This window comes from Carettochelys insculpta, chromosome 7 (assembly GCF_033958435.1).
Source record: "Carettochelys insculpta isolate YL-2023 chromosome 7, ASM3395843v1, whole genome shotgun sequence".
NCBI classification, from domain to species: domain Eukaryota; kingdom Metazoa; phylum Chordata; order Testudines; family Carettochelyidae; genus Carettochelys; species Carettochelys insculpta.
The window spans coordinates 63,250,715-63,276,883 of NC_134143.1; the positions used below are offsets into that span (position 1 = coordinate 63,250,715).

Consider the following 26,169-nt stretch of genomic DNA (forward strand, 5'->3'; position numbering starts at 1 on the left):
GCCCTTATAAAGCCTAACAATCCCTGCATTACTCCAGCAGCTCTTTTGGCTTGGGTGGTAGTATTCCCATTCCCGCCCCCGCCCCCCATTCTCTGTGACAAGGAGAACATGATTGACAGTGATCAGTACAGGCACAATATCGGGAGCCATTGGAGAATGGGGTGGAATGTCGGTAGCTTAATCCACTTTGCCTGGTTTTAGGTTTTGTTAGAAACTGCTAACCCAGGCCAGGCTCGCTAAGAGGTTTGCAAATTGTCTGCTGGAACTGGGACAAGTGTGTAAAGTTCTCAGGCTGATTCACTGTGTTGAATGAGAACTAGGTTATGGTGTGGTGGGCTTAGTTGAGTGGTTTGTTTTGAGTCTCAGGGTGTGTTTGAATCCCCACAAACTTAAAAGATACACTCAGGTGCTGTGAAGCCCTGGGAATGTCAGCGCACAAACAATCTGGCCAAAATCCCTAAAGATTTCAAACTACTGAACTTTGCAGAAATCTCATCTAGCCTCACATATGCTTGATTCTAATAATACTTGACCCAGCAGGCCAACCATCAGCAGAACAAACATTGCTATATACAGAAGTAATTTTGAAGCCTTTGTTTCAAGAAACATTATCTTGAGGAAACAAGATAAGAAAGATAAACCAATGCCTTAGAGGCAGATAAATCCAGTCCCTGAAGAAACAGCTTTTCCCTGGAGGCTCTCTAAAAGTTCGTTTCTGCCTAAAAACGTGGAAGAAGAAGTCATGATTAATAAACAGACAAGAGCAAGGAGATCAGGATTCATTTAGTTATACAGGCAGAATTCTTCCTTTCATTTTCACAGTGGCAATAGGTTGCTGGAAGGTGCTTTCAGACAGTGGTATAGATGCATCCTCCATTTCTAAAATGGGTGTGGATGCAGAGTAAATGCAAAAAAGAACTTCTGCTATTTGGAAGTGATTCAGAGGCTGTGGCCTACAGTACCGTTTGATTTACCTATCTTTTAAATTTTAATTACTTCCTCAGGCTTGGCACAGGCATTCCTGTCCTTGTCATTTCTCCTTTGAAGTTTGCTTTCCTAACCCTGCCTTTTCTGAAGCTTTCCTGCAGCCAGTCGGCTGACTAACCCTGCTCAGTTCTCTTTTCACTTCATTTCAAACAGCGGCTTAAATAATTTCACTCCTGTTTTTTTCAAACTACAACTTTCTGGTTGGTTGACACCGATCTGGGCGAGATAGGTACCATACCATACTCCGTTAATTAGCTAAAAGAGAGCAGATTAATAGAGGAACTACAGAATGACCAACGGTGCAAAAAATGCTGTGAATTACTGGAGAGTTGCCTTCATGTAGCTAAGGCCTGGGAAAAGCTAGTTCTGTGTGTACACATGCAGTGCACACATAATTGGTAATGCTCGGGGTACACACCTAACATTGAGTCTCATTCCTTTGACTGAGGAGTGGTAAATTGACCCATGTATGTTTCTTTTTATGTTAGGATGACTGATGATTGCGAGGCAGAAGTTTTGTTTCTTTCAGTTGTTTTGCTGTTCCCTATTTTCCCCCAGCTTTTTGAGATGTGCGCCGGCAACTAAGGAAACCGAAAATGAGTTAAATGGGCACCGGGGGGCAAGGGCACTTACACATCCTGTGCTTCATCCTAAATGCTGTCCAAGTTTTAAAGACGGAGAACTGAAACACAGGCAGATTAAGTGATCAGCTCAAGGTCCCACAGGAAGACTGGCTGAGCTGGGAGTTGAACCCAGCTTTCCTGAGCCCATATGCAGCATCATGTCACCATCTCAAATCCCAAAGAGAGGCAGTGTCCTTGCAAATTGGGTGCCACCTGGTTTGATCGCTAGCCAAGTGCCTGCCCTGGCTGTACAGACCATCCGTCTAGCTTATCATTTTGCGTCATCACTAACGGTTTTAAAGCGACTTTTGCAGTGTCACGTGCGCCTTTACAACTAACACTCCTTCCCTTTCGGTCACCCCATGTCCCTGTGCGACTAGGTGGAGTTGGACTCCTTTCCCATAACCACGATGGGGACATGCCTGTAATGCACACCTATGTCTGGTTAACTATCTCAATCAGTGGTACCGAGACCACTTCACAGAGAGGGAATAATTGTCCTCTGCAACCTAAGCTAAGAGCCAGGTGGCCTTTAGCTCAAGCTGTGGAGGCACCTGTACTGAGGTCCCAGGTTTGAGCCTGCCTATAGGTGCTCACATGTGCATTGCATGGAGAGTTAGACCTGCTTTCTGACTGAACTGCATGCAGTTCTCAGCATCCCCTCTAGGGAAAGCAGCCATTTGCAGATATCTCAGCAAAACGGACAGCTAAATTACATTGTACGTCAGCAAAAATATGGTCCAAAACACCCTGCATGAGACCTGCTTGCCCAGGGGGCCTCTCAGGTTATTCTTGAGACATTCTGCATAACAGCTCATGGTGTAATTTTACAAAGCACTTACCATGATGTTGGCTTGGATGCAGAGGCAGTAAAATCTAGCTGAAGCTGTTAGCTGGGACATTTCCTTTTCTGCAGAGGATGAAAACTTCTCTTGACTTGCCACAGGTTGCTTGGGAATCAGAAAGGCTTTTGTTCAGGGTGGGCAAGGGTATGGGAAGACAGCAGGATTTTGCAGGCCTTTGAACACTGCAGTGCAGCTGTGGGGTGTGATAACTCCCAAAGCTCTTCATCCCAAATGTCCTCTCCTAGCTGCCTGTCTTACCCCTGTAATATTTATTATGTGTTATTTGTGCCTCTCACATGCTCCAGGACAAGCAGCCCCTGCCGTAATTCAAAGCTGGACTGCCCCCGCCTCCTCCCCACCATTACATATGTACTTCAATGGGAGTACATTCTCGCCAGTGCACAGTGGGCCGAAGGATGTGTAAGTGTCCTTGCCCCCGGTGCCCCTTTAACTCATTTTCAGTTTCCTTAGTTCCTGGCACACATCTCAAAAAGGTGGGGGAAAATAGGGAACAGCAAAACAACTGAAACAAGCAACACTTCTGCCTAGCAATCATCAGGCTTTTTCTGAGCTTTGGGAGGATTGTGGAGCTCTGTGGTGCTGTGGTCTCTGGCTGGCCACTGCTTTGCCTTGGGAGCTGGGCTTTAAATGAATAATTGCTAGAGCGAAAGCTGAAATGTCAGCTAACTGCAGTAGGAGCCTGCCTGGAAAGGACTGATACAGGAAGAATTGGTGGTGGTTGGGAAAGGAGCCTGTATGATTTCTGCCCCCCTCCCGCAGCTCTGATTGGCTGGATCCCTGCTCCGTGCTGCATGGAGCTATGTCATTCACCAGTATGGTAGAGCCCCTTTAAATGTTGTCACTGGATCCTGCTGATGAGCATGGAGAGCGCTTTGATTGGAGCACGGGATTGGATGCTGCTCTCAGCTCTGCTGATCCCTTGTTTTGTGGCTGAAGGCAAGTCGCTTCACCTATTAGTCTATCTTCCTGCCTTGAAACTGGAATAATATTACCAGGGTTGTGGCTCTGCCTCTTCAGAGAGCTTGATAAACCTCCAAGAATGAACTGTTTGTGTATGTCTCCAGTGCTAGAATGATTGCTTGAGGGTGCTTTGTGTTTGCAAGGTGATAATTGTACCCTTGACTGAATTAATTCTGCAGCTGAAGGCAAAAGGAGTCTTTTTCACTCAGGATACGGCTTTACTCCATCACCAGGGAGCACCTTCCAATTAAGAGCCCTGACAAAAGTCTTGAAGTGAAAATTTCTATTACACATTATTTTCAGTATCAGAGGGGTAGCTGAGTTAGTCTGTATCTTCGAAATCAACAGGAAGTCCTGTGGCACCTCATAGACTAACAGATATTTTGGAGCATAAGCTTTCGTGGGCAAAGACCCGCTGCACCTGATGAAGCAGGTCTTTGCCCACGAAAGCTTATGCTCCAAAATACCTGTTAGTCTATAAGGTGCCACAGGACTTATTATTATTTTCCGTGGAAATAATGGCAAGGATCCAAATGGGTTCCCCAGCTGTGGAAAGGAGGGAATCTTTTAACGTTGGAAAAAGGCTTTCTATCTGTCCTTCCTATCCCATTGTCTTCTTTTCCCAGCCTTCTTATTTACACACTGCTTTCACTGGAGAGTTTGTTAGGACTGTTTGAAGAGGTAAAGAGGCATCATAGTTTACTGAGATAAATTATAGCTTTGTCTTTTCAACAATGGATCCTTTGTAGTTTCCCAGCTCTGCCGATGAGAGACAGAAGCTCTCCTAAGATCATTTTCTTAGGAGGAAGTTGAGCTGGTTAAAATTCTGAAGGATCTGTGAAACTACAATCACTGACTGCACATTGTCCAATTGGTGGCCCTTGGGCTGGATGAAGGATGCCTTTTTGCAGAACAAAATGGGTGTCCTCCACCAAGTGTGACCCGATAAGCACAGTATGAATGTGGTTGTAATGTATGGAGCACACGCGTTTGGGCTCTCTAAGCAGGTCCATCTTAGGATTTTTGGGGCCCTACACAGAACTATTAAATTGGTGCCCCTATTCCAGGTGGCAGCCAAGGGGGATGATTTTTAAGAGATGTGATTTTATAATCTTCAGCAACTCACTAGTAAAATATTTTGAAAGTAAATTTTTAACTACTGTCCTGTCCTGTAGACAGACTAACACAGTAAATTCAGAAATGGACTGTTTATACCTGGGGTTGGTCATTACCACTTGAGTGGCTCTTCCATGGGTTGAGTGTTCTGCTAACCGACCTGGCAGTACATCCTCTCCAGAGGAAGCAAAGCCACAAAAGAGGGCTAGGAAGAATCGGGTGGGTGCATAGTAAGACTCAGTGGTGCCCTAAATTTTTGGGTGCCCTACGCAGCTGCATATTCTGTATAGGGGTAAGCATGGCCCTGTGCCTAAGGCAAGCAAGGAAGTTTTTGTATGCCTTACTGAAAATCTCTGACAGAGCGGGTCTTTGCCCATGAAAGCTTATGCTCCAAAATATCTTTTAGTCTATAAGGTGCCACAGGACTTCTCGTTGTTTCTGAGGATACAGACTACCACGGCTACCCCTCTGATACTTGAAAATGTCAGGGCGCGCTGTGGCAGAGGTCTCTAGGTTCTCCTTATGTGCCTTCTATGCATCTAGGCCCAGTGACGATTTTGCTGGCTGTGCTCCCTTCCCTAGCTGCTGCCAACCCTTCAAGGAGCAGCAGGCTTCATAAACTCAGCCCAATGACTTCCTTTTCTGCACATTTTCCTTATGAAGGAAACAGAGGCCAAGATCTGTAATACCTCAGTGGGACTGAACTTTCCCTGGGGAGCTGGAGGACTGGGAAAAGAGAAGATAATATATGCAGGAGAAGTGACTGCTGCATGGGGCTCATGTTGCCGCATCTTTCCACAGCTGAGCAGGGTTCCGTCCCAGTCTGCTTCATCCTGTGGCCAGCTGCACACACCACTGAACTAAGCAACTTCTGCTGTGAGCTGCATTATCATGCCCATCCTGTAGAGCACAGTGGAAGACCTTCCTAAGCCAATAAACATTCAGTGCAGGAGTTGCCTCATTGCTCATAGACATGATGCTCCTACCTGGGAATCTTTCAATGAGCAGCCAACAGTGAGGATATGGAGCTGATGGGTGTGAGACATGAGCTTGGTTTCGTACCTCGCACTGTTGAGAAAGCTGAGCAAAACAGTAGGTGCACAGGACTGGATCCCCTATGTACTTCCCCTGGTGTAAACTGGGAGCTGCTCTGCTAAGTCAGTGGAGCTGCCCTGGTGGAAAATAGCACGGGCGAAAAAATCAGGCTAATTGTACCGAAACCCTGCTTATGCAATTGTCTGGGCTGATTTATACCCACAGCAATTAAGGGGATGTAAATAAGTGCGGGATCTGGACCACATTTTGCAAGTGGGCTTTTTTTTTTCATGACTCAGTCAGATCCTGCCTTTGTATCCTAACAGTGGAACTATATTAAGGCACACAGGAAATGAGGGAAAGTTCTTTCAAATGCAGCAAAACAACCATTTACCGGATAAAAGAGATTTTGTTACTGAGCTTGTCCTGGATTTTGTTTACATGAACAAAAGCCAGTTACCCAGAGTGGAAATAATATTCTGAATTCAGCCTCTGAAACCCATTGTATAAACACTGCAAAGGTATCACTAATCCTATCACAGATTTAAGAGTTAGATCATTGTTTTCATTTACTGTTTCAGCAGAAAATCTACAACAAGAAACTGCTGATGAACAAGCTAAAGCCCTGCCAGAGAGCTCCATTTCCTTGGGATGTTTTAACTCAGATTTGAGTCTTTAATATCCCTTTGGTCCTAGCAATCCTCCAAGGCACCACTTTAACTTGGCTGTTATTTAGCCAGTCCTGTGACTTCTCCTTTCTCAGTATTAGAGCCTCAAGAATACTTAACCTCATCCACTCTAATTTACATGCTACCTTAGCACACATTGTTTTAACCTCTGATCTGCTGCCTTAGAATTAGAGATTGGACTGGCCTGCACAATTCTGGCCCAGAACTGGATCCAGAGCTGAGCTTCCCTTTGAGGTCAGAAAGCTTAGATTTCAGAGGGTGGGGGTGGTGGAGAAAGGGTGGGTAGAGGGTATTGCAGGACACTCTCGGCTTGTAATTTCTCAAAGTGGTGACCTGGCATAAAAGCCAATAAAAGACCAAGTTGGACGTGCAGTGCATGCCTTGCTTATTGCGATAGCGGGCCTCTGGAACCCTGTCCCCTCCACAGCTGTGCAGTCTCTGGCTCCGGTCCCTAGAGTGTTCCATTGGTGTGCACTGTCTGTTTTGCAGTCTGTCCAAGTGAGGGAGTTATTCTGCATCAGAAGCTGGTTATGCCCATCGTGTGGAACAGCTGCTCACTCAAACTCCCCTGTGAGTTCACTCCCATTCAGCTGTGAGGGCTGGTCGCCCTGATTCCAGTTGAAGTGGGAAGGGAGAGGATTGCAGAGTAGAGGAAGGTGTTATACATCTGGCTCTCTGGAGACTCTCAGCTCCTTTTGTCTGCTGAACACTGCGTAGCATAGGGGATCATATGGCACATATAGGTTGTGCTGCAGAATAAGGGCCTGGAACTACATGGTACAAAGGCTCTGAATTTTAGCCAAATAAGCATAGAACATGGAAGCTGTGTCTACACGTGCACGCTACTTCGAAGTAGCGGCACTAACTTCGAAATAGCGCCCGTCACGGCTACACGTGTTGGGCACTATTTCGATGTTAACATCAACGTTAGGCGGCGAGACGTCGAAGCCGCTAACCCCATGAGGGGATGGGAATAGCGCCCTACTTCGAAGTTGAACGTCGAAGTAGGGCACGTGTAGACGATCCGCGTCCCACAACATCGAAATAGCGGGGTCCGCCATGGTGGCCATCAGCTGAGGGGTTGAGAGATGCTCTCTCTCCAGCCCCTGCGGGGCTCTATGGTCACCGTATGCAGCAGCCCTTAGCCCAGGGCTTCTGGCTGCTGCTGCTGCAGCTGGGGATCCATGCTGCATGCACAGGGTCTGCAACCAGTTGTCGGCTCTGTGGATCTTGTGTTGTTTAGTGCAACTGTGTCTGGGAGGGGCCCTTTAAGGGAGCAGCTTGCTGTTGAGTCCGCCCTGTGACCCTGTCTGCAGCTCTGCCTGGCACCCTTATTTCGATGTGTGCTACTTTGGCGTGTAGACGTTCCCTCGCAGCGCCTATTTCGATGTGGTGCTGCGCAACGTCGATGTTGAACGTCGACGTTGCCAGCCCTGGAGGATGTGTAGACGTTATTCATCGAAATAGCCTATTTTGATGTCGCTACATCGAATAAGCTACTTCGATGTAGGCTTCATGTGTAGACGTAGCTGGAGTGTGTCAGCTGGATAAATTACTCCAACACATTAGCTCAATTAAAAGCCAGGAATGACCATTCACATTTCTATTATTAATTATTCAAATAATAAGCAATGTGGCTCTATAATATTGAGCCAAAAATGTTGACACAGTAATTCACACGTGACTGATGGTTGAGAACTGTTTAAATGATGTTACTAGTTGCTCCAAAAGCCACACTTGAGAAAGAAGGCCATATTGGTGAAAAGGGGAAAGTGAAGGCAGTTATAAAAGATAAAATTACAGACAAATGGAAGAAAGACGAGAGTATAGCAATTAATGTAAATAAGAAGCTAGGGATGGTGGAATATTGGTAAGGGAAGCAAAGGGGCTCAAGGAGAAATCTATGGCCAGGAGAGTTAAGGATAATAAGGAGGAGGGGTTAAGAGTATATTTCGAACGAAAGGAATCCTAGTAGTGCTGTCAGCCCATTGCTAGGATGACATCAATAATAATGCAGAAAGGGGAGAAATGTTTAATAATGGGCTCTTCAGTCTTGCAGAGAGATTCGTGTAACATGAGCCCATGGCTGGAAATTAAAACTGGACAAACTGAGAGCAAATAAGGCATATGTGTTTCATGGTGAGACCAATTAACCACTGGAACAACTTACCAAGGTTTTGTGATGGATTCTCCATGGCTGACCATTTTAAAATCAAACATGGATGTTGTCTAAAAGATCCACTCTAGGAATTAATTTGGGGAAAACTCTATGGCCGGAGTTCCACAGGAGGTCAGCCTGGAGGATCACAGTGGTCCCTTCTGGCTTTGGAATCTAAGAAAAATAATTGAGACAGCTTTTTCTGTGAATAGTTGAGCAATGCTAAATAGCTGAAGAATCATACAATACTAGAACTGGAAGGCATCTCAAGAGGTAATCAAGGCCAGTTTCCTGCCTTCCTGGTAGGACCACACCCCATCTATATCATTCCTGTTAGATATTTATCTCGCCTGTTCTTAAATATCTCCAATGATGGAGATTCTACAGTCACCCTAGGCAACCACACTGACAGTTAGGACATTTTTCCTAAAGTACAATCTAAATTTTCCTGGTTGTCCTATCCTCAGAGGTTAAGGAGAATAATTTTTCTCCCTCCTCTTTATAAAACCCTTTTAGGTACTTGAAAGCTGCTATCATGTCTCCTCTCAACCTTCTCTTTTCCAAAGTAAACAAATTTTTTTAATCTTCTCTCATAAATCATATTTTCTAGAGTTTTAATCATTTCAGTTGCTTGTCTCTGGGCCCTTTCCAATTTCTGCACCTTTCCTAAAACGTGGGGCCCAGAACTGGACGCGGTACTCCAGTTGAGGCCTAATCAGTGCAGAGTAGAGCGGAGGAATGTCTTCTTGTGTCTTGCTCACAATATTCCTGTTAATGCATCCCAGAATCATGTTTGCTTTTTTTGCAACAGTGTCACACTGTTGACTCCTACTCAGTTAGTGGCCCACTATGACCCTTAGATCCCTTTCTGCAGTACTCCTTCCTAGGGAATCCCTTCCTATTTTGTATGTGTGAAACTGATTGATGTTTCCTAAATGAGGTGCACAGCAGTCCTGTGGCCGGATAGGAGCCCATCGTCTAAACCAGTTGTGGGGAGTTAATTCTGTCACAACACACCTCTGTTCCAATAGGACTGAGCTCAACCATGACTCATTTTGTTGCCACACTGCACAGTGCTATCATTGGATGCCTCATCTGGCCCAGGTTAATTGAAGGAAACAGAAGACAAGTGGATGAAAAATGCTAAACCAAGCTCTTTGCTGAGGGACAACTCTCCTCTTTGCTTCATTCATATAATTGGAGATACACATCTCCTAGAACTGGAAGGGACCTTGGGAGGTCATTTGTCCAACCCCCTGCTCTCTTAGCCGGACCAAGCACCACCCCTGACATCTATTTGCCCCAATCGGCTCCCTCAACGCTTGAGCTTACAAACCTGGTTTTAGCAGGCTATGGCTCAAACTACTGAGCTACCCCTTCCTCCAATGGTGCAAAGCTCTGGGCTTGTCTCTTGCAGTCAGGTCCAGTGCATGAATCTGTCTTGAAAACAGCTGATTTCTATGAGTAGCTTTGCAGCTGCTTTCTGGATATGGTTAGAAAACACATTAGACAGCTGTTTCTTAGCATACAAGTCAGCTGGTCTCGTTAGCTCCCCCCCAAGTCAGTGATGTGCAGCCCTTCCTGTGAGTAGGGAATGCGTGTGGGAAGCAAAAATCCCAGAAACGAGAGAGAGAGGTTTTAGGGGGAAGGAACAGGGTACAGCTGTGGGGAAAGGGGTGCCAATATGACAAGCCAGCATAGAGTTCAATTCAGTAGCAGCTCACCTTGGTTTCCTCAGCCAAAAATCTCCCTCCCCCATCAGAGTGCAGTGTCTGGACTCCCCCCCTAGAATTGTCTGCTCTTGTATACAGATGCTGCAGGGAGCGTATAAAGTCTTGAGAGAATCTGCATTTACTGGTACAGAGCTGACAGTCCTAAGCAGTCCCCTTGGCTTCAGGTGACTGAGCCATCTGACATGACTGTATTGATCGGTTCAATGGGGAGTAACTCACAATATTAAGCACTACACCCAGCAGCGAGTCAGCCCACAGGCAGTTCTAAAGCTGTGGGGACCTTTTGGGAAGATAGGTGCTCTATCAAGATGCTCTTAGGAAGGGGATGTGCCGCTGGCCTTCATTCAAATTGTGTGCAAAAAAATTTGCTTGCCAGAGTGAGTCTTGGTGTGAAGCAATGGCTGGGTATTACTGGAAAGCGAGGAGAGTCAGTGTTTGTTGTAAGCTGAATGCTTGGGTAGTTGCCGAGGAGAGATTTAGGTGCCCTCCAGCTGATTAGCAGAGAGCCACAGCATGCGTTTTGTGCACAACTGCACATGCCTCCGTGCACATAACAAAATTTATTCCACGCATAGATGCTAAAAATTAGAGGGAACGTTGGTGAGAGACCTGCAAGCTCCACAGGGTATTGCTGGGCTTTTGTCATGAAAGCTACAATGAGTCACCAAAAGGCGTGGGATCGCTCAGGGAAAAGCCCCTATTTCAGCCGTCTGAGTGCTTTTCATGCTTTCTCTCCCCTTCTTCCGCCCCAGCCCCCAGTATGCCATCTCTCATCTTCCGACTGAGGGGGAAAGTAAGCCTGTTGTTTGTTCAGAAAACTGAAAAGCCTTTTGTGCATCTTCTGCTGCCGGTTGGTTAAAGTTCAGAGTTTCTGGGTTAGAGCCGCCGGCTTGTCAATAAGATTCTTGTTCAACTGTCCAAAGCAGCCCACACGAGCTGGTGGGGTTCAACTATTCCATTCACAGCCTGCAACCAAGACTCATTGTCTGTCCCCCTTCCTCCATTATGGGCTTTGCAGCAAGATCAAACGACACATTTCTAACTTGGTGCATAATGTAAGGCCAGGCAATGAAATTATTTAGGAACCTCCGTTTAAGTGGTCTTTTTTCTCTCTCTCCCTATCAGAGCTCAGCATTTTGAAGTGTCAGTCTAATTGATTGAAGTGCCACAGTGTGCTCATAAGCAGTGATATTCCACATTTTTCTTATAAAGTACACCTTTAAAAAATTAGAAGTATCCCCAGACTTCTCGCACACCTCTAAGGGTCCTAAGGTAATCTGAGGTCTTAAAACAAGTGCCTTTTAGCCTTTCCAGATGAACGTACCCTTTTCAGGAGTCAGATTTTTTTTGCAAACCACCAAGTTACACCTCACTTAAAAACTACTTACAAAAACATGCCAAAATATTTCAGACTACTCCTGAAAACTTGCTGACTTTCTACCATCTTATTATCACATAAATGAATAGGTACAGACATATTTTGTTCTTACATTCCAGCACAAGGCATACAAAGCAGTAGAAGCAAGTCATTGTCTGAAGGAACTTTTAGATTGTACTGACTTTACTGGTGGTTTTATGTAGCCTGCTGTAAACCTAGGCAAACAGCTAGATGAGTTTATGTGCCCCCCCCCCGGGAGACCTAGGAGTACCCCCATGGATAATCATACCCCTGATTGAGAAACACTACTCTTATGGGCTTCCTACTGGAGGTTGAAAATGGGGAGAATTTTACAACACTTAAGAAATTTCAAAGTTGTTCCCTTTCTGCAAAGTGCAAAAATGCCACAGGTTTCTTTGTGAAGTTTGAAAATATAAATTTGTATCCGGGGGTGAAAGTAACTTACAGTTTCTTACAGGTACTGTCCCGCTGCAACCTCAGTCTCAGACTGCTCTTTCAGTAGCTCCCTGCTCCCTTTTAGTGAAACTGCTTAATGGTTCAGCTTTCCACTACGGTCTGAAGAAGTGGGTCTGTCCCACGAAAGCTCACCTTATAAACTATTTTGCTAGTCTTTAAAGTGCTACTTGACTGCTTTTTGTTTTGATAGGGTATAGACTAGCATGGCTTCCTCTCTGTTACTAGGTTACAAAGGTGCATGTCACATGTGAGCATCATGCTATAGCTACATGTGCCATGCTACGTTACATGTACCGTATTTGCTGTGTATCCATTGGCATGTAGTGTGCACTGCTCGGTCGTGCTTGAGTTGACATCAGTGGAGGAGTCTCCATGCTCCTGCCTTTGTGGTATGGCTATTTTACCATTTACCTGGTTCATCCTTCATAGGAATCTCAAGTGGGCCTGGTGGGGAAGTGGCTGCTTACTTGAAAAAGTAAGTGCTTTGTTATATTGGAGGACAGTCTCTTGTAAGGGTCATCCAGCTGTTGCAGCTGCCAATGGCGCCACATCTGGCTCATCTCACCAGTAGAGAGAAGGGCTTCTGCTGTCACCACAGAATGCTCTTGCCTTCCCAGCAACAGTCAGTCCTTGAAAATGTCCCAATTAGCCACATAAGAAAGGGTAGATCCCCACAGTATGCTAACAACATTCTCTATTCAGGGCTTTGAATGCTCTCTCTAAATTGGCTTTTACCCAGTACAGCATCCTGAGATGGTCTCTTGATTTTCTTTTCCCCTGCAGCAAACAAAGAAACCCAAAGTGAGAAGGCAACTGCCTTCTGCCAAAACAGTCTCATGGGGATTAAAACATGGCCTGCTTTGAATGTTTAGGAGAGGAAACCCGAGAATAAAAGGCTGCTACTGAGACGCCTCTGCTCTGCATTGTGTTGAGCAGATGCTTTCAAGGAAATCCAGGGCAGCACCCTTCCCTCTGACTAAGGGCTGTTTGGAAACTACTCAGGTGCTTCAGCCTGCTGCAATTCTAAGAATCGGGAGAGCATGGTCAGTTTCACTAAAGCCCTGGAGGTTCCAAGGGCAGAGCCCACTAGACACCCCAACCAGGCTACAAAAATCATAATACTTATAGCTCCTTCCCGACTGTATACTGGATGAGAGATGTGCTTGCTCCTTTCTTCCGCATTATCAGAACATGGCTGGGGGGGGCATAAGAGCAAAAAATACTCTCTCAGTGGTAGAGCTCTGCTTTCGACAGGGGAGTCAGTGTTCCCAGTCACTTAGACATTCTTCCAGTGAATCTCTGAAAGCAGAGATAGTCTTGGGGTCAAGGCACTTGAATGGGCTTCGGAGGGACTGGGCTTGTACCTGGCTCTGCCACAGAAGCCTTGGGCAACCTCTTTGTGTGTTGCTCTCCCCTTGGTAGACAAAGGGGAGAGAGATGCTTTGTCTACACTGTCAATTGAAGGACAACACTCTTGTCATTCACAGGTGCTTAAAAAGCCCCTCACACCTCTCCCAAAAGTATAAAGCTTTGTTTGCTCTTGGTAGTGGAAGCATTTTGTCAGCAAAAGTGTGGACAAACTGTTTATGCTACCTACATTTCCGTGGTACAACCGTGTTGACATAGCTGTGTAGTGTAGACACAGCCTAATATTTCCCTTTTTATTTCACCTTGTGTCTGTCTTATTTGTTTACTGAGTAGGCTCTTCAGGGTCGGGACTGTCTGTTACTAGGTGTTCGTACAGTGCCTTATCTTGATTGGGGTCTGTACCTTGACGTGAATAACTGATAATAATTAATTTGGTTGAGATTCAATGAGCTAGTTCAATCCTATTCAACAGCAGTGTCTTAAGCACTTATGTGAAGGCTAATCCTCTTCTTGCTTCTTTATAATGCCAGAGTATGAACTGGACTCTTCAGATTAGACCTAGATGTGCATTTTCATCAGAGCAGAATAGCAAGGATTTGGGGACAATTGGAAAGAATATTGTAACCCTGTTTAATAGCCATTTATTTTTCAACAACATTGATGATGAGTGTAAATTGTGGTTACTTGACAAAGAGCATTTTTGCCTCTGGACCTTATGTGAACTGGCTAGCATTTCAGTTCTGGTTTCACATGAACTGGTTAGTCAATACTTGGAGGCAAGAGACTTTTGATTTGCAAAGCCAGAGGCCTGGACTCACACCAAGAAGGGGTCAGCAGCATTGACTTGCAAATGCTGGTGAATGGGGCACATAGCTATCGTTTAGAAAGAAGCTTCTGTTGCAACGTTAAAGGTCCCGACCCTCATTGTGTCACTCTTAATAACTGGGATGCTTTACTGGAATTAGGTGGAGCTGCTGAAATAAGCAGCTTCTGGGAAGCTGTAGTAGAAGTAGCGGTAGTGTTAGAATAAAAGTGGATAGAACTCTTCACCAGCTGATACTCGCAGAGTGAAAGATAGGATGGGAGAACCTCAAAGCATCAGAGACTGAATGTAAACCCACTTTGGCAAAGGACTTCCTGTCTAACTCATCCTCTTGCACTCATTTGCTTTACCTTCTGTGTGGGTGACCACATGGATCCAAATTAGAGCAAAAGGGTTTAAGGCCAAATTGTTACAGGTCTGCAGCCATGGACTCCAGACAAGGTGATATATGAGGTCTGGCACATCCGTATCATTCTCCCCTGCCTCGCCCTCCCTGCGTTATTTAGTTCCCTCATGGATGGTCTGGTGGTTAAGGCATTAGACAGGTATTTCAGAGATTGAGGGTAATTTCTTGGCTCTCCTATGGAATTCCCAGATGACCTTGGGCATGTCGCTTAATCTGCCTGATCCTCACGTTCAATAGCATTAAAACAAGAATGACAGGCCCTGCCTCTCTTGGGTGTACGTATGACTTTAGATACCGTGCTTATAAGTGCAGTATGAAAGCATCACCTAGCTAGGGACTGAGGTTCATAGAAGAAAACTGCCATAGTAACTGCCACACACAGCTCAGAGAACTGGAAGGGACCCCGGGAGGTCATAAGTAAAGCACTTTGCTAGGTGAGATGCACAGATCTCACTGACTTTCATAAGGACTCGTGCTCCTTCTGTGCATTCAAAAAGTCCCACCCTGATTCTCCTAGCCCAGTTCCTTTCAGCTGCTGCTGCTGCTGACCTTGGTTTTCTAATATCCTAAGTGGGTTTTACCCACGAGCACCTGACCTAATAAATTCGTTAATCTCTAAGGTGCTACAGGACTGCTTGTTACTTGTAAGCAAAGACCATGAAGATGTTGGCTGAAGAGCACCATGGACCTGCAATTTGAATCACAGGGAGTGGTGAGGGTTGTCAGAAGCCCCACAGGGAAATGACCACAAAGTCTGGCCTAGATGCAGCAGTGACACCTTAAAATGCAATCACTTCTGGACCACCGGGGGGAGAGGGCAAAACCACTGGAGGAAGAGAAAGTTTGTGGTTAGGACATTAAGCAAGGGCTGGAGCAATCTGGGCTCAATTCTCTGCTCAGCACAGACTCCCTGTGTGACCTCGGGCAAGTCACTTAGCTCATTTGAGCTGCTGCAGCGCATCTGTAGCACAGGGATAATCACACAGCTCTGCTTCTCAGGGGCATGAGGAGGATAATCATTAGATTCTGAGATGCTGAGGCACTGCAGTGCTGGGGCAGTATCAATTTCTGTGACTGGCATTCAGGGCCAGAGGGACAGGGGGCACATTTCCATCTGGCTGCTCTAGGTAATCTCCAGTCTGATTTGCCCATCATTGGGTCAAATGTACTGTACAGACACTCAGACAGAGCCTCAGCTTGTTGAAACCCCTGTAGTTCTGCTGACTTCAGAATTCTATCTTGGTTTAATGTAGAGGCACTTTGGGACCATAGCTAACTCTTAGCTGCCTGCTGTGATCTTTCCTTCTTCTTCCTCAGTTTCAGTGAGCATCCCTTGGGATCCTGTCATATCCAGCCTGGAGACTTCATCTTCACTTTCCTGCCTGTGCTCATGGCTTCCTTATTAAAATCAGCATGTCTCTTCCCTCTTCCTTCTTCCCCCTGAAATGAACAGTCCCGTTCACGGCAATGGCCATTTATTTGTATGGGTACCAGGTTTGGATGTGGAGCGTCCCACTGAGATCAGAGGGAGATTTGCATAGGAACAGGCCATGTATCCCTTGCTGCTGTTTGGAGGAGAGCTGAATGTTTCTTACTTTCAGGCCCTGCTCCAGGTTGGTGAAAGTCAGTCGACTTCTTCCCACTGGCCACTGTGGCTGTTAGATCAGGCCCTAACTGAGCTGACTGAGTCACGGGAAGCCTGAAGCCGGCTTTGGCCTTCTGACTCCACTCCCGGATAATGGAACCTGCTGCCTGATTTGGATTTGACCCTGTGTGCCTTCCAGGTCCAGGCCTGGGAGAAGAATTAGGTTGTTCCTCACAGTAATGGTGGTGGTGTGGTGAGAAGAGAGAGAATCATTAACCTGGAGACACACGTCTGTAGCTTGGAGAGAAGTTGTGTGGGTTTGAAACATGGAGATATACACGTCTCATAGAGCTGGAAGGGACCTCACAGCAGAATCTATCACCATCTCTGACAGATTAATTTCCATCTAACCTTCCCCAAACTCTTGGGAGGCCCCCTCCAGGACAGGACTCACAGCCCTGGGGTTACAAGGCCAATGCACTAACCACTGAGCTCCCCCACCCCCCACAGAACAGCAATACTCTTACTCTTCTTGTGGGGAACGGGAGGGGGCTTGCTGGGCCCCTGGGCAAGGTGGGGGGGTGGGACAGAGCCTGGGGCGGAAGGAGAAGGGCTGTAGTTCTCAGCGGCACCTGGACCATGCCATGCCCGCCCACCCCCCTGTCCTCACAGCCGTGCAGAATGCACCGTGTGGCGCTGTGGTGGTGTTTTAAAGGTCCGGGGTTCTGGTTGTTGTCACAGCTGTGGTGGCTACAGCAGCAGCTGAGAGCCCTGGGCTCTTTTGAATTGCTGAGTCTTGCGGTGGTCGCCCCCCTGTCTCCCACCCCCTCTCTGCAGGCCTGGTTATCAGTATTCCTATGGAAAGCTTCCCAGCCAGTAGAATTAGCTACTAGGACAGTATATTTCAGCCTGGTCTCCATTGGGATTTTGTGCCCAGTCCAACAGCCGATGGCCAGCAATCCAAATCACTGCACCAGTGCAAACTCCACTGCAGACAGGACGGTATTTCCCCTGGCTCGAAGGCAGGCTAAGCAGTCTGTTTGCTGGACCCAGGAAAAATTCCCAAGGTTAGAGTATGCCTGAGAGATGTGATTGATACCAAATACCATTCCAGTTTAGTTCCCATTATTAGGAAAATCCCAGCATTTACCAGTAATTCCCTGTTTTCATGTGTTAGTGAAAGACATGGGGACCAGGTGTTTGCTGGTACCTGATTTGTGTTGCGATGGGTAGTGTCAGGTCCCAAGCCAAGCCAATGCTGCACAATGCAGACACTTGAAGTTGCCCATTGGCGCTGAGCCAGACTAAAATGGAATTAATCTAGTCTGGAGAGGCTGCACTAGAATGCAGAGGGCTTCCAGGGCTAGAGCAAACTGAGTTGGGTTATAAATTGATCTGGAGGCAGTAGATTAGTGTATAAGGTCAAGCCACTGCAGATTAGCAGCATTTCAGGAACGGTACCCTTGTTGGATCCACAGAGCTAGCCAGATAAAATCCTATGGCAGTGGAGTAGCTAACACTTTCTACCACTCCGTGTACTGGCTTCTTACATGTCCTCCCTCTGAGGGCAAGTCACCACTTTTCACTTTGCAGTGGCAGAGTAGATGCTCTACATTGATGGGAGAGCAGCATAAAAAGTCACTCCATGAGCAATAGAAGCTGTCTTGGAAGAGGAAGCTGTCCAGCCAACCTAGGGCTTATGCTGGTGTAACACATGTGACTCAGGGGCTGGAATATTCTCTCCCCAATCAACATGAGAGTTGCCGACATAAGTGGTAGTTTAGACATAGCCCTCATAGGGGAAGAATTGCTGTGCGACTAGAGATTGGGAACTAGCCACTATTCCTGGTTCTGCCATTCATGTGCTCTAGAACGCTGGGCAAACCACTTAAGCTGCATGTGCCTCAGTCATCCTATGTATAAAATGGGGTTATTAATGCTTTCCTTCCTCCCAGGCTGTTAGCATGGTTCACTGCTGTTTTTGTTCAGGGGAACAGCTCCTACTGTAACAAGTGCCATGGAAGTGGTAATAAATCAGTGAAATAGTAGTATCTCCCCAGCTTAACCACTCCATATGGTTAACTGAACCACTTTCTAGTCACACATCCGCTAAGGGAGCAGTAAGGAGTTGTAACAATTTATGACCTTATGTAGAGCATGAGCTTGTTGTCTGTTTCTTAGGTAACATCTGACTATCAGGAAGTGCTGGAGTTAATGTACCAGAGGAGAGTCCTGAGAGAAGGAATGACTCGTACCTGACTGACTCCTGGCCCTTCCCACCCCTTGTCATTCTTATTCCACACATCCTTTTTTTCGCAAAACACGCTGTTCTCTTTCTGCTTTAGAGTGGTCTTCTGCCTGTTCCTAACTCCCTCTTGGCAGCAATAGGAGAAATCAGAAATGAGTGACTGGATGCCAGTTAGTAGCGTGTGAGCCTTTTCTCAAAAGCTACTTGACAGGGAACAGGCACATAGAAAGAGGAAGGATTTTCTTGTAGCTATAAGAAACTGAATGGCTCTGCTTAGCTGCGATGGTGAGGACATGATGTACTTGACCTGTTCTCTTTATAGCTTAAAGGGGCTGTTGTTTTCATAGCATCCTTCTCCTGAATGCTTGTTTGGGCACTGATCAATCCTGAACTTGCTTTCGTAGTCTCTACGTCTTTATTCTGTACATGCGGAAAACTTCTAGGAGCTCTTCCAAGCCATACAGACCTAGAAGACCTTGTGTATTATGGGCATACATTTCGTGTGTGTGTGTGTGTGTGTGTGTGTGTGTGTGTGTGTGTGTGTGTGTGTGTGTGTGTGTCACTGCAAAGATAAATGGAATCAAATTTGAAATGGCCCAAAAAGACAGTGTTCAGGGCTGGATCCCAGTGTGAATCAGGTCAAGATGAGGACTCAGAGCTCCAAGTAAAACCAAGATGATATTCAATGATGCCACAGCCTTGCCAACTGCTTTCAGGGAAGTTCCTGCAGTAAATGGCCAAGATTGCATAAGATTAGTGATTGTCATAAAGTACCTAATCTCTTGGGACAAAATCTGGTAGAGGCTGCTGTTTGTGTCAAGCTTCATCCATAGCAGAACTGGAATCAGAAGACAAATCCCTTGCACTTCAAGATCTGATCTAGAACCAAACCACAAGACTGGGTTCAGCTCACAGATTCAAATCCCAAATCCCTCCTGATCAGAAAAAAAAAAGAAAAGAAAAAGGAGTCAAACTTGGGAATTAGCAGTTCAGTGCAAGTCTCCTCTTTGAATGTAACCAGATGGCCTTGTAAAGATACGATCCCAATTGTTTGTTTGCTGTGTCTCCTTTAGCTCTAGAACAGCTGCTTACGGAACTCGAGGATTTTCTGAAGATACTGGATGGAGAGAGCCTCAGCAGCAAAGCTGTAGTGAAAAAATGCTTCCTTTCCGATCTGCTGCGAGCGTACACAAAGACAAGCGGTATGCACCGAGTCAGAACGGGGTTGGGGGGAGAAGATTTTTTTTTTTTTGATAAATTGGGACTGGCTAGGTGGGAAATGAGGGAGATGGTTTTGTTCTTTAAACTGTTAAATTATTGGAATATATACAAAAATAACCAGAGTTCCACATTTTTAAAACTGAAGGATTTCCAAAGTTCCTGATCATTTCTGTATTCCTTGTTAAAACTTAGTTTATTTTTAATCCACACCATCTGATACACAGGATGTGCTGTTTGGCTGAGTTCGTACTGAAGCAGAAATTTTAACTTGCAGAATTTCCTGACTGTTCGGTGTTTAATTTCCCAACTTTAGCATTGTATAATAGGTAGTTTTTTTCATTTTTAGAGATTGAAGCATACACATGCCCGTGTGCACATACGTGTGTTTCACTTCTCTGTGTGACTGTTTAGCAGAGTGCAGGGGACTGGCTGACTAAGATATTTCTCCTTCCCTTTGTTTGCAGGTGGTGATGAGGAGTACATTTACATGAACAAAGTGACCACCTTCATTAGACAACAGGGTGGACAGGAAAAAGAAGACAGAGGTATGGAATTTACATCTACCAATTGTCTTGGATTTAACTTCCCAGTAGAGAGAATACAAGGGCATAGGATTTGATCCTGCTCCTATTGACATCAGACATGAAGCCCTTTGACTGCAGTGGGTGCAGAGCTGAGTCAATAGAAGGGCTGGAATGGCATCTGCCTTCTACATATTTCAGGCTTTTGGCTAACACAGTGAGCTTATTCCTGGAAGCAACACTTTTGAGGGCAGTATTTTGGGATAAAAACAACTTCTTGCTATATATGCAGTTTCGTGCAACCCTAGTGAACCATTTGAAGAAGTCGTACCAGTATGTATACAAACAAAATCAAAACAAGTCTAAAAACGTTTCTGATGACTATTCTCAGCATGCTGCTCTGCACTATACCATGGGTGGCTTCAAACGGTCTAAACTGGTGTGAGTTGAATAATTTATGCACACAGTACACATGCTATCTTGTAGTTGTATAACACATTCTCCCCATGTGCCCAGCTAGCATCTTTTCCCCACGTGCCGAGCTATCCGAGCACTTTGCAAATTGTCTACGATGAGCACAATAACCCTGGGTGAAATGCTGATGATTGTGTTTTCTGACTACATCGACCTGGTTGTGCATTCACAACATGGGAAGGAATTCACCATACGTTCAGAATTGTTTTGTGAAAATTTCTCCATTTCACAACATATATGGAAACTTAAAAGATCACTTTTCTTCAAAGCTTGACACAAGGATGGCCACGTCCTAGTATTAATAGTAATGTTTATTACAGTGATGCCCAGGGGCCAGCTGAGAATGGAGCCCCATACAAACACAACAGATAGTCGCTGCCCCAAATTGCTTATAATCTAAATAGACAAGAAAGAGGGAGGCTTAAGGGAAGGGGGACAACCCACAAGTGAAGTGAATAATATGATGGTCTGCAAAGGTTATGTTAATTTCATGGTTTTTATTGTGGTTATGTAACTGCCCACAAGCACACTCAAACCTGTGATTTCAGGCACTTAGAGCAGGCCCCACTACAGCTTGAGCTAAAGGGCAGCTAGCACTCAGCTTGTGCTTTGGAGAACACTTGGGCTTTCTTTGTGAAGTGGTCTAGGTACCACTACATGGAACAGTTAACCACACATAGTTGTGTGCGGCTTATATTTACATCTGCCTCACAGGGTCAGATTGTGGAGCGACTTCAAATGCATCTAGAAATGAGGCATTCTCTTTTTACCATGTATGTGCGTAGCCTCATCACAATGGATCACAATCTTGGTCAGTGCCACTAGTTGCATAATTATAATATTAAACCATAGCCCAAGAAGACCTGCCTGTATCTACCATACCTTGCATGTGGAAATCAGTGACAATGGAAAGATTTATTTACATGGATTCTCTATCCTGGGACCCATGACATGCCGGGCAAAGCAGTGAAAACACACTGAACAATACAGACCATTGTAAGTATCTTTGTATGGCATGGGAACTGTATTCACCATGATGAAGGGCCTCAGAAGACCAATGTTCCCTCTAATCTTTTCCATCCATGTGCTGATTTTTTCCATCCATGTGCAGAATATTTTTTTCTATCTACATTAAGGCATGTCTGAATGTCCACCACCGGAAGCAACTAAACCCTAGTTGTGGGCATTCTGCTAATCAGCTGGGTGCCATTTAAATTGGAATCTGAGAATTATTTGCCTTAGTGGTCGCTAATGGAGGGCACAGTTGTATAGCACTGAAGAAATAGGACATTTTATTTCTGTTAAAATGTTGCACCAGACAACATGTTTTTCTCTTGCCCATTTTGTGTCTTCCTAAATGTGACCTGCCCAAACTCCAGGCACAGGGGAAGTTCAAATCTAATGAAACCTGTACCACCTACCCTGTTATTAAGCAGCTTCCTGCTTTAGGAGAGAACCTTGAAGGACACTCTTAGTGCACTAGGGGCAAGTCTGCTGTGTCTTTACTTGAATCAAGAACGAGCAAACGGGTTTTGTTGGACTCTTGAGTTGGTGCCTATAGCTGATTTAATGGAAAAAATCCTCAAGCAAATCCCTCCTTATAGAAGGACAGGAGAAAAGCTTGAAACTTCTGAAAGTCCAGCAAGAACACCATCATGCACGTCTGAAAGTGCCCAGCCATGGCAGCAATAAAAGACCCGGAGGTCCCCTAGATCCAAACTGTGCTGTATCAGAGGGCCAGGTCCTTAGCTTGGCGGTGAGCCGATTTATAGCAGTAGAAGATCTGGACCAAGCTCTCCATCCTCCTCTTGGTTTGCTGAGTAGGTTGAGGGGAATGACAAAGGAAAAGAAATGGCGTATTCCTGGCAAGGTGGCTGTCATTAGGATAATTCCTAGGCATCAGGTGAAGCTGAGCTCTTGCTATAGTTTAATGTAAGCAGATGCTGGATCACACAAGTAATGCAGAATTTTGAATAAATGATCACTGCATAAAATGTCATTTGTCATCCCCCCACCCAATCATCTGCAAGGTTTGGAGGGAGGTTCTGTCCTGTGCAATCGTTTCAGACCAGCCAGGTGCCTTTTTGCTAAAGATGCAGACACAGTGCACTCCTTGAGAGAGGACGGGTACCTGTGAATGGGCTGGTAAGCAACAGGTGTGTTGCAGCGTGAATTAAAACGTGGGGTGATGAGCCACAGAGCCGGGGTCAATGGGCAGTGAAAAACACATGGTGATGAGCCACAGAGCCGGGGTAAATGGGCAGTGAAAAACACATGGTGATGAGCCACAGAGCCGGGGTCAATGGGCAGTGAAAAATACATGGTGATGAGCCACAGAGCCGGGGTCGATGGGCAGTGAAAAACACATGGTGATGAGCCACAGAGCCGGGGTCAATGGGCAGTGAAAAACACATGGTGATGAGCCACAGAGCCGGGGTCGATGGGCAGTGAAAAATGGCAGTGTAGACCTGCAGGCTCTGGCTGGATCCCAATGAAGGGAAGGGTCTCTGAGCCTGGCTGCTGCTACTTTTAGCCTTGCAAGCCCTTAACCCAGGCTCTGAGACTCTGGATGACAGATTTTTCTCTGCTTTGTGGATGTGCCCACTAAATCAGAGATTTGAGTCTCCTTATCATTCTCTGTACAGTTTTCTGGGGCTCCTCTCTAGGAAGTATCACCCACAACATCCCATCTTTCCAGGAGCAGTGTCTCCACAGCAGATGACACAGTCAGGCCTCCTGCTGATAAGGGAGCAGGTGGGCAGCAAAGGGGGCAATTATACCAGGGCCCAGCAGATTCAAAGGGCCTGAGGATCCCATCTCCCTCTGCTGGCCCCTGGCCCTTTAAATCACTGCTGGAGTGTGGGGCAACACACTCCCAGCGGCTCTGAGAGCTGGGGGGAGTGCAGTGGTCTGAGTGGTGCTCAGGGCTGCCTGCCCCTGGATCCGCTTTTTCTGCCCAAGGACCCGGCCCTTTCAGGAGCACGGTCCCCCATCACCTTGTCCAGCGCCCTGCAGAGGCTGTTGGCTCCCCTGGGTGTGGGTGGATGACATCAGTCCTGGAAGTAGCACTGCCAGTGCAGCTCAGGAGAGGGAGGCCTCCAGCACCAGCTCGGTGGTGGCATATTGGCAGTGTAAGCCTGGGGTGCCTTGGCTGAGCCCTCTCTTCACTTCTACAGGATGCAGTAAGGCAGCGTTTTTCAAGACTGATGGTCAGACTCTGCGCCTTACCCTGGGGAAGCCTAGTTTTCATGTCAGCCATGCCAGGAAGTGAGCAGCCTTGCCTGTCTTGGCCGTGCCTAGCAAGTAAATACATTCAGCTGGTATTGACTAACAGAGCAGTTTGGCACATGGCTGCCTCTGACCTCATTGCTTAATGCAATTGTCCAGCATTGGCAACAAGGGGAGCAGAACAGCTTCGCCACAGGCAGCAGACAGGCTGTGGGATTACGTCACTGGGTGTCTCGCATTGTCCTGGTGCTTCTGCCTTTGTGCCAGAGGCTCATTACAGGATGCAGCTTCAGAGCTGTCATTGTGGCTTCCGAGACTGAGACTGAAATGGAGCCGTGTGGGTCCAACTTTTATTTATAAAGCACAAAAGTATGCAACAGAGTTCATGCCAGAGTCTTCTGAGCCCCCTGGCAACCTCCACAAGGAAAGGCACAGCTCCCTGACTGTTCTAATTTGTCCTGGCCCTGTTCACACGGGCAGAGCGGCTGGGCTCTTCAAGTTGGGCTGTCAATTCAAAGGGAGGTTGGCACCCTTTGTCTTTTTATGATGCATATATGGCTCCTTTTATTGTAGTATCTCTGAATGTATTTCTCCTCACAACACTCTGACAAATTAGGATAATGCTGTTAGATCCTTTTTACAGATGGAAAACTTGCAGCCCCTTCTTTAACTGGTATGTCCCATTGCCTTCCAAGAGCCTTTAAAGTCCCTAAGCCATAATCAAGATGGCCATCCTATTAGCTACTGTAACCCGCATACCTAGGTGTGGTTCAGTGTTCCATGTAGTGACACCTAGACCACTTACACAAGGAAAGGAGGAGTGCCCTCTTTAGCTGAGAGCCAGTTGGTTTTTAGCTCAAACTGTAGAGGTTCCTGCACTAAGCTCTGGAGGGCCCAGGTTTGAGTCTACCTGTAAGTGGTTACACTACAACTCATTTTACAGTAACAGAGAGGTAGCCAGGTTAGTCTGTAGTCTAACAAAACAAACCAGCAGTCCTGGAGCGCTTTGAAGATTAACAAAATAAGTTATTAGGTGATGAGCTTTCATGGGACAGACCCATCACCTAATAAATTATTTTATTAGTCTTTAAAGTGCTACATGACTGCTGGTTTGTTTCATTTTACAGTGGTGGCAAAAATTCAATAGAAACCTGTTGTGTAGAAAAGAAAGCTCTTCCTTATATTACAATTGTGGTTTTATAGACGGATGGAGTAAGTATTCCCTAAAGGGAAAGAGCTTTTGAAACTTTTTCCTGTGGCTGTGTGATTTCCGCCATTGGAGAAGCTGGCTCTTTGTTTTGAAGAATGTCAGTGAGAGGAACTGGGAGAGTGAAAGTGATTTTGGCCTTCAGTTATAACCACATGCATCAGAGTAATCACAGAGTGAAGGTTTTAGGACAGCTCAATATAAACATCATCATTACAAGTGAAGTGAGTTTTTAAAAAGACATTTTAGTCTTCATAGTTTTCATTCCAAGAGGAAAAACATTCCAAAACAAGAAAAGCTTCCACCAAGCAATCTGGTTCTTTAGCTGTGATGCCAGAGGACTGTATTCTTGGCTATGGTCTGAAATGACATGGTCGCGACCAAGCACCAAAACAGACTCTGTAATTAATGACCTGCTTTCTGCTCAAATATTACATAGCCCAAGGATGTTGCTGCACCAGTGCTAGGTAATAAGTGCTTTGCTGGGACACACCACATGTCATTATTTCTGCTTGTTTCTGTTTGTAGCTCTGGATTGCGGAGAGTCTTTGTCCAATGGGGAATCAGGACACCACTCATCTCCTCCTCAGAAGAGTCTGCCAGACCTTCCTCCTCCAAAAATAGTATGTGTTTGATAGCTCATTGCTCCTTTTGCTCTCACTTTTTCTCCTTAACATGCAATCAAATCTACCTCTAATGATAGAATTTTATATCTTTACATTCTTCATAGCACACACTGGCTCTAAGCACTGCCATTTTTTAAAAAATTATGCAACGTATAACATATACAATGGACGAGGGTTACCATATTTAAACTTTCAAAAAAGAGAGAGGGGGTACCCCTAAGAGGGAATGTATCTGTGTCCATATCTACCCACTCAAATTGTATTAATGTGTTATAACATATATACAGTAAACTCTTTCATATCTGGCAGCTCCAGGACTGGGAGGTTTTCAAATATTCAAATATTCTGAATAATAGAGAGATCTATATCTAGCAGTGCATAACATAAAGAAAAACAAGATTAGGTATTAAGATATTAAGAAACAAACAAAAGTGTATGCA

The 26,169-nt window shown here is 45.7% G+C and overlaps 1 protein-coding gene across 3 annotated transcripts in view; it reads left to right on the forward strand.

Moving 5' to 3' along the window:
* AFAP1L2 (actin filament associated protein 1 like 2) overlaps window positions 1–26,169 on the forward strand; it is a 120,617-nt gene that overhangs the window by 49,174 nt on the left and 45,274 nt on the right. For all 3 annotated transcript variants that reach the window (XM_074999102.1, XM_074999104.1, XM_074999103.1), the window contains exons 2-4: window positions 19,526–19,654; window positions 20,138–20,218; window positions 25,632–25,726. In XM_074999102.1, coding sequence (XP_074855203.1) covers window positions 19,526–19,654; window positions 20,138–20,218; window positions 25,632–25,726 — 305 coding nt within the window. The remainder of the gene's footprint in view (window positions 1–19,525; window positions 19,655–20,137; window positions 20,219–25,631; window positions 25,727–26,169) is intronic.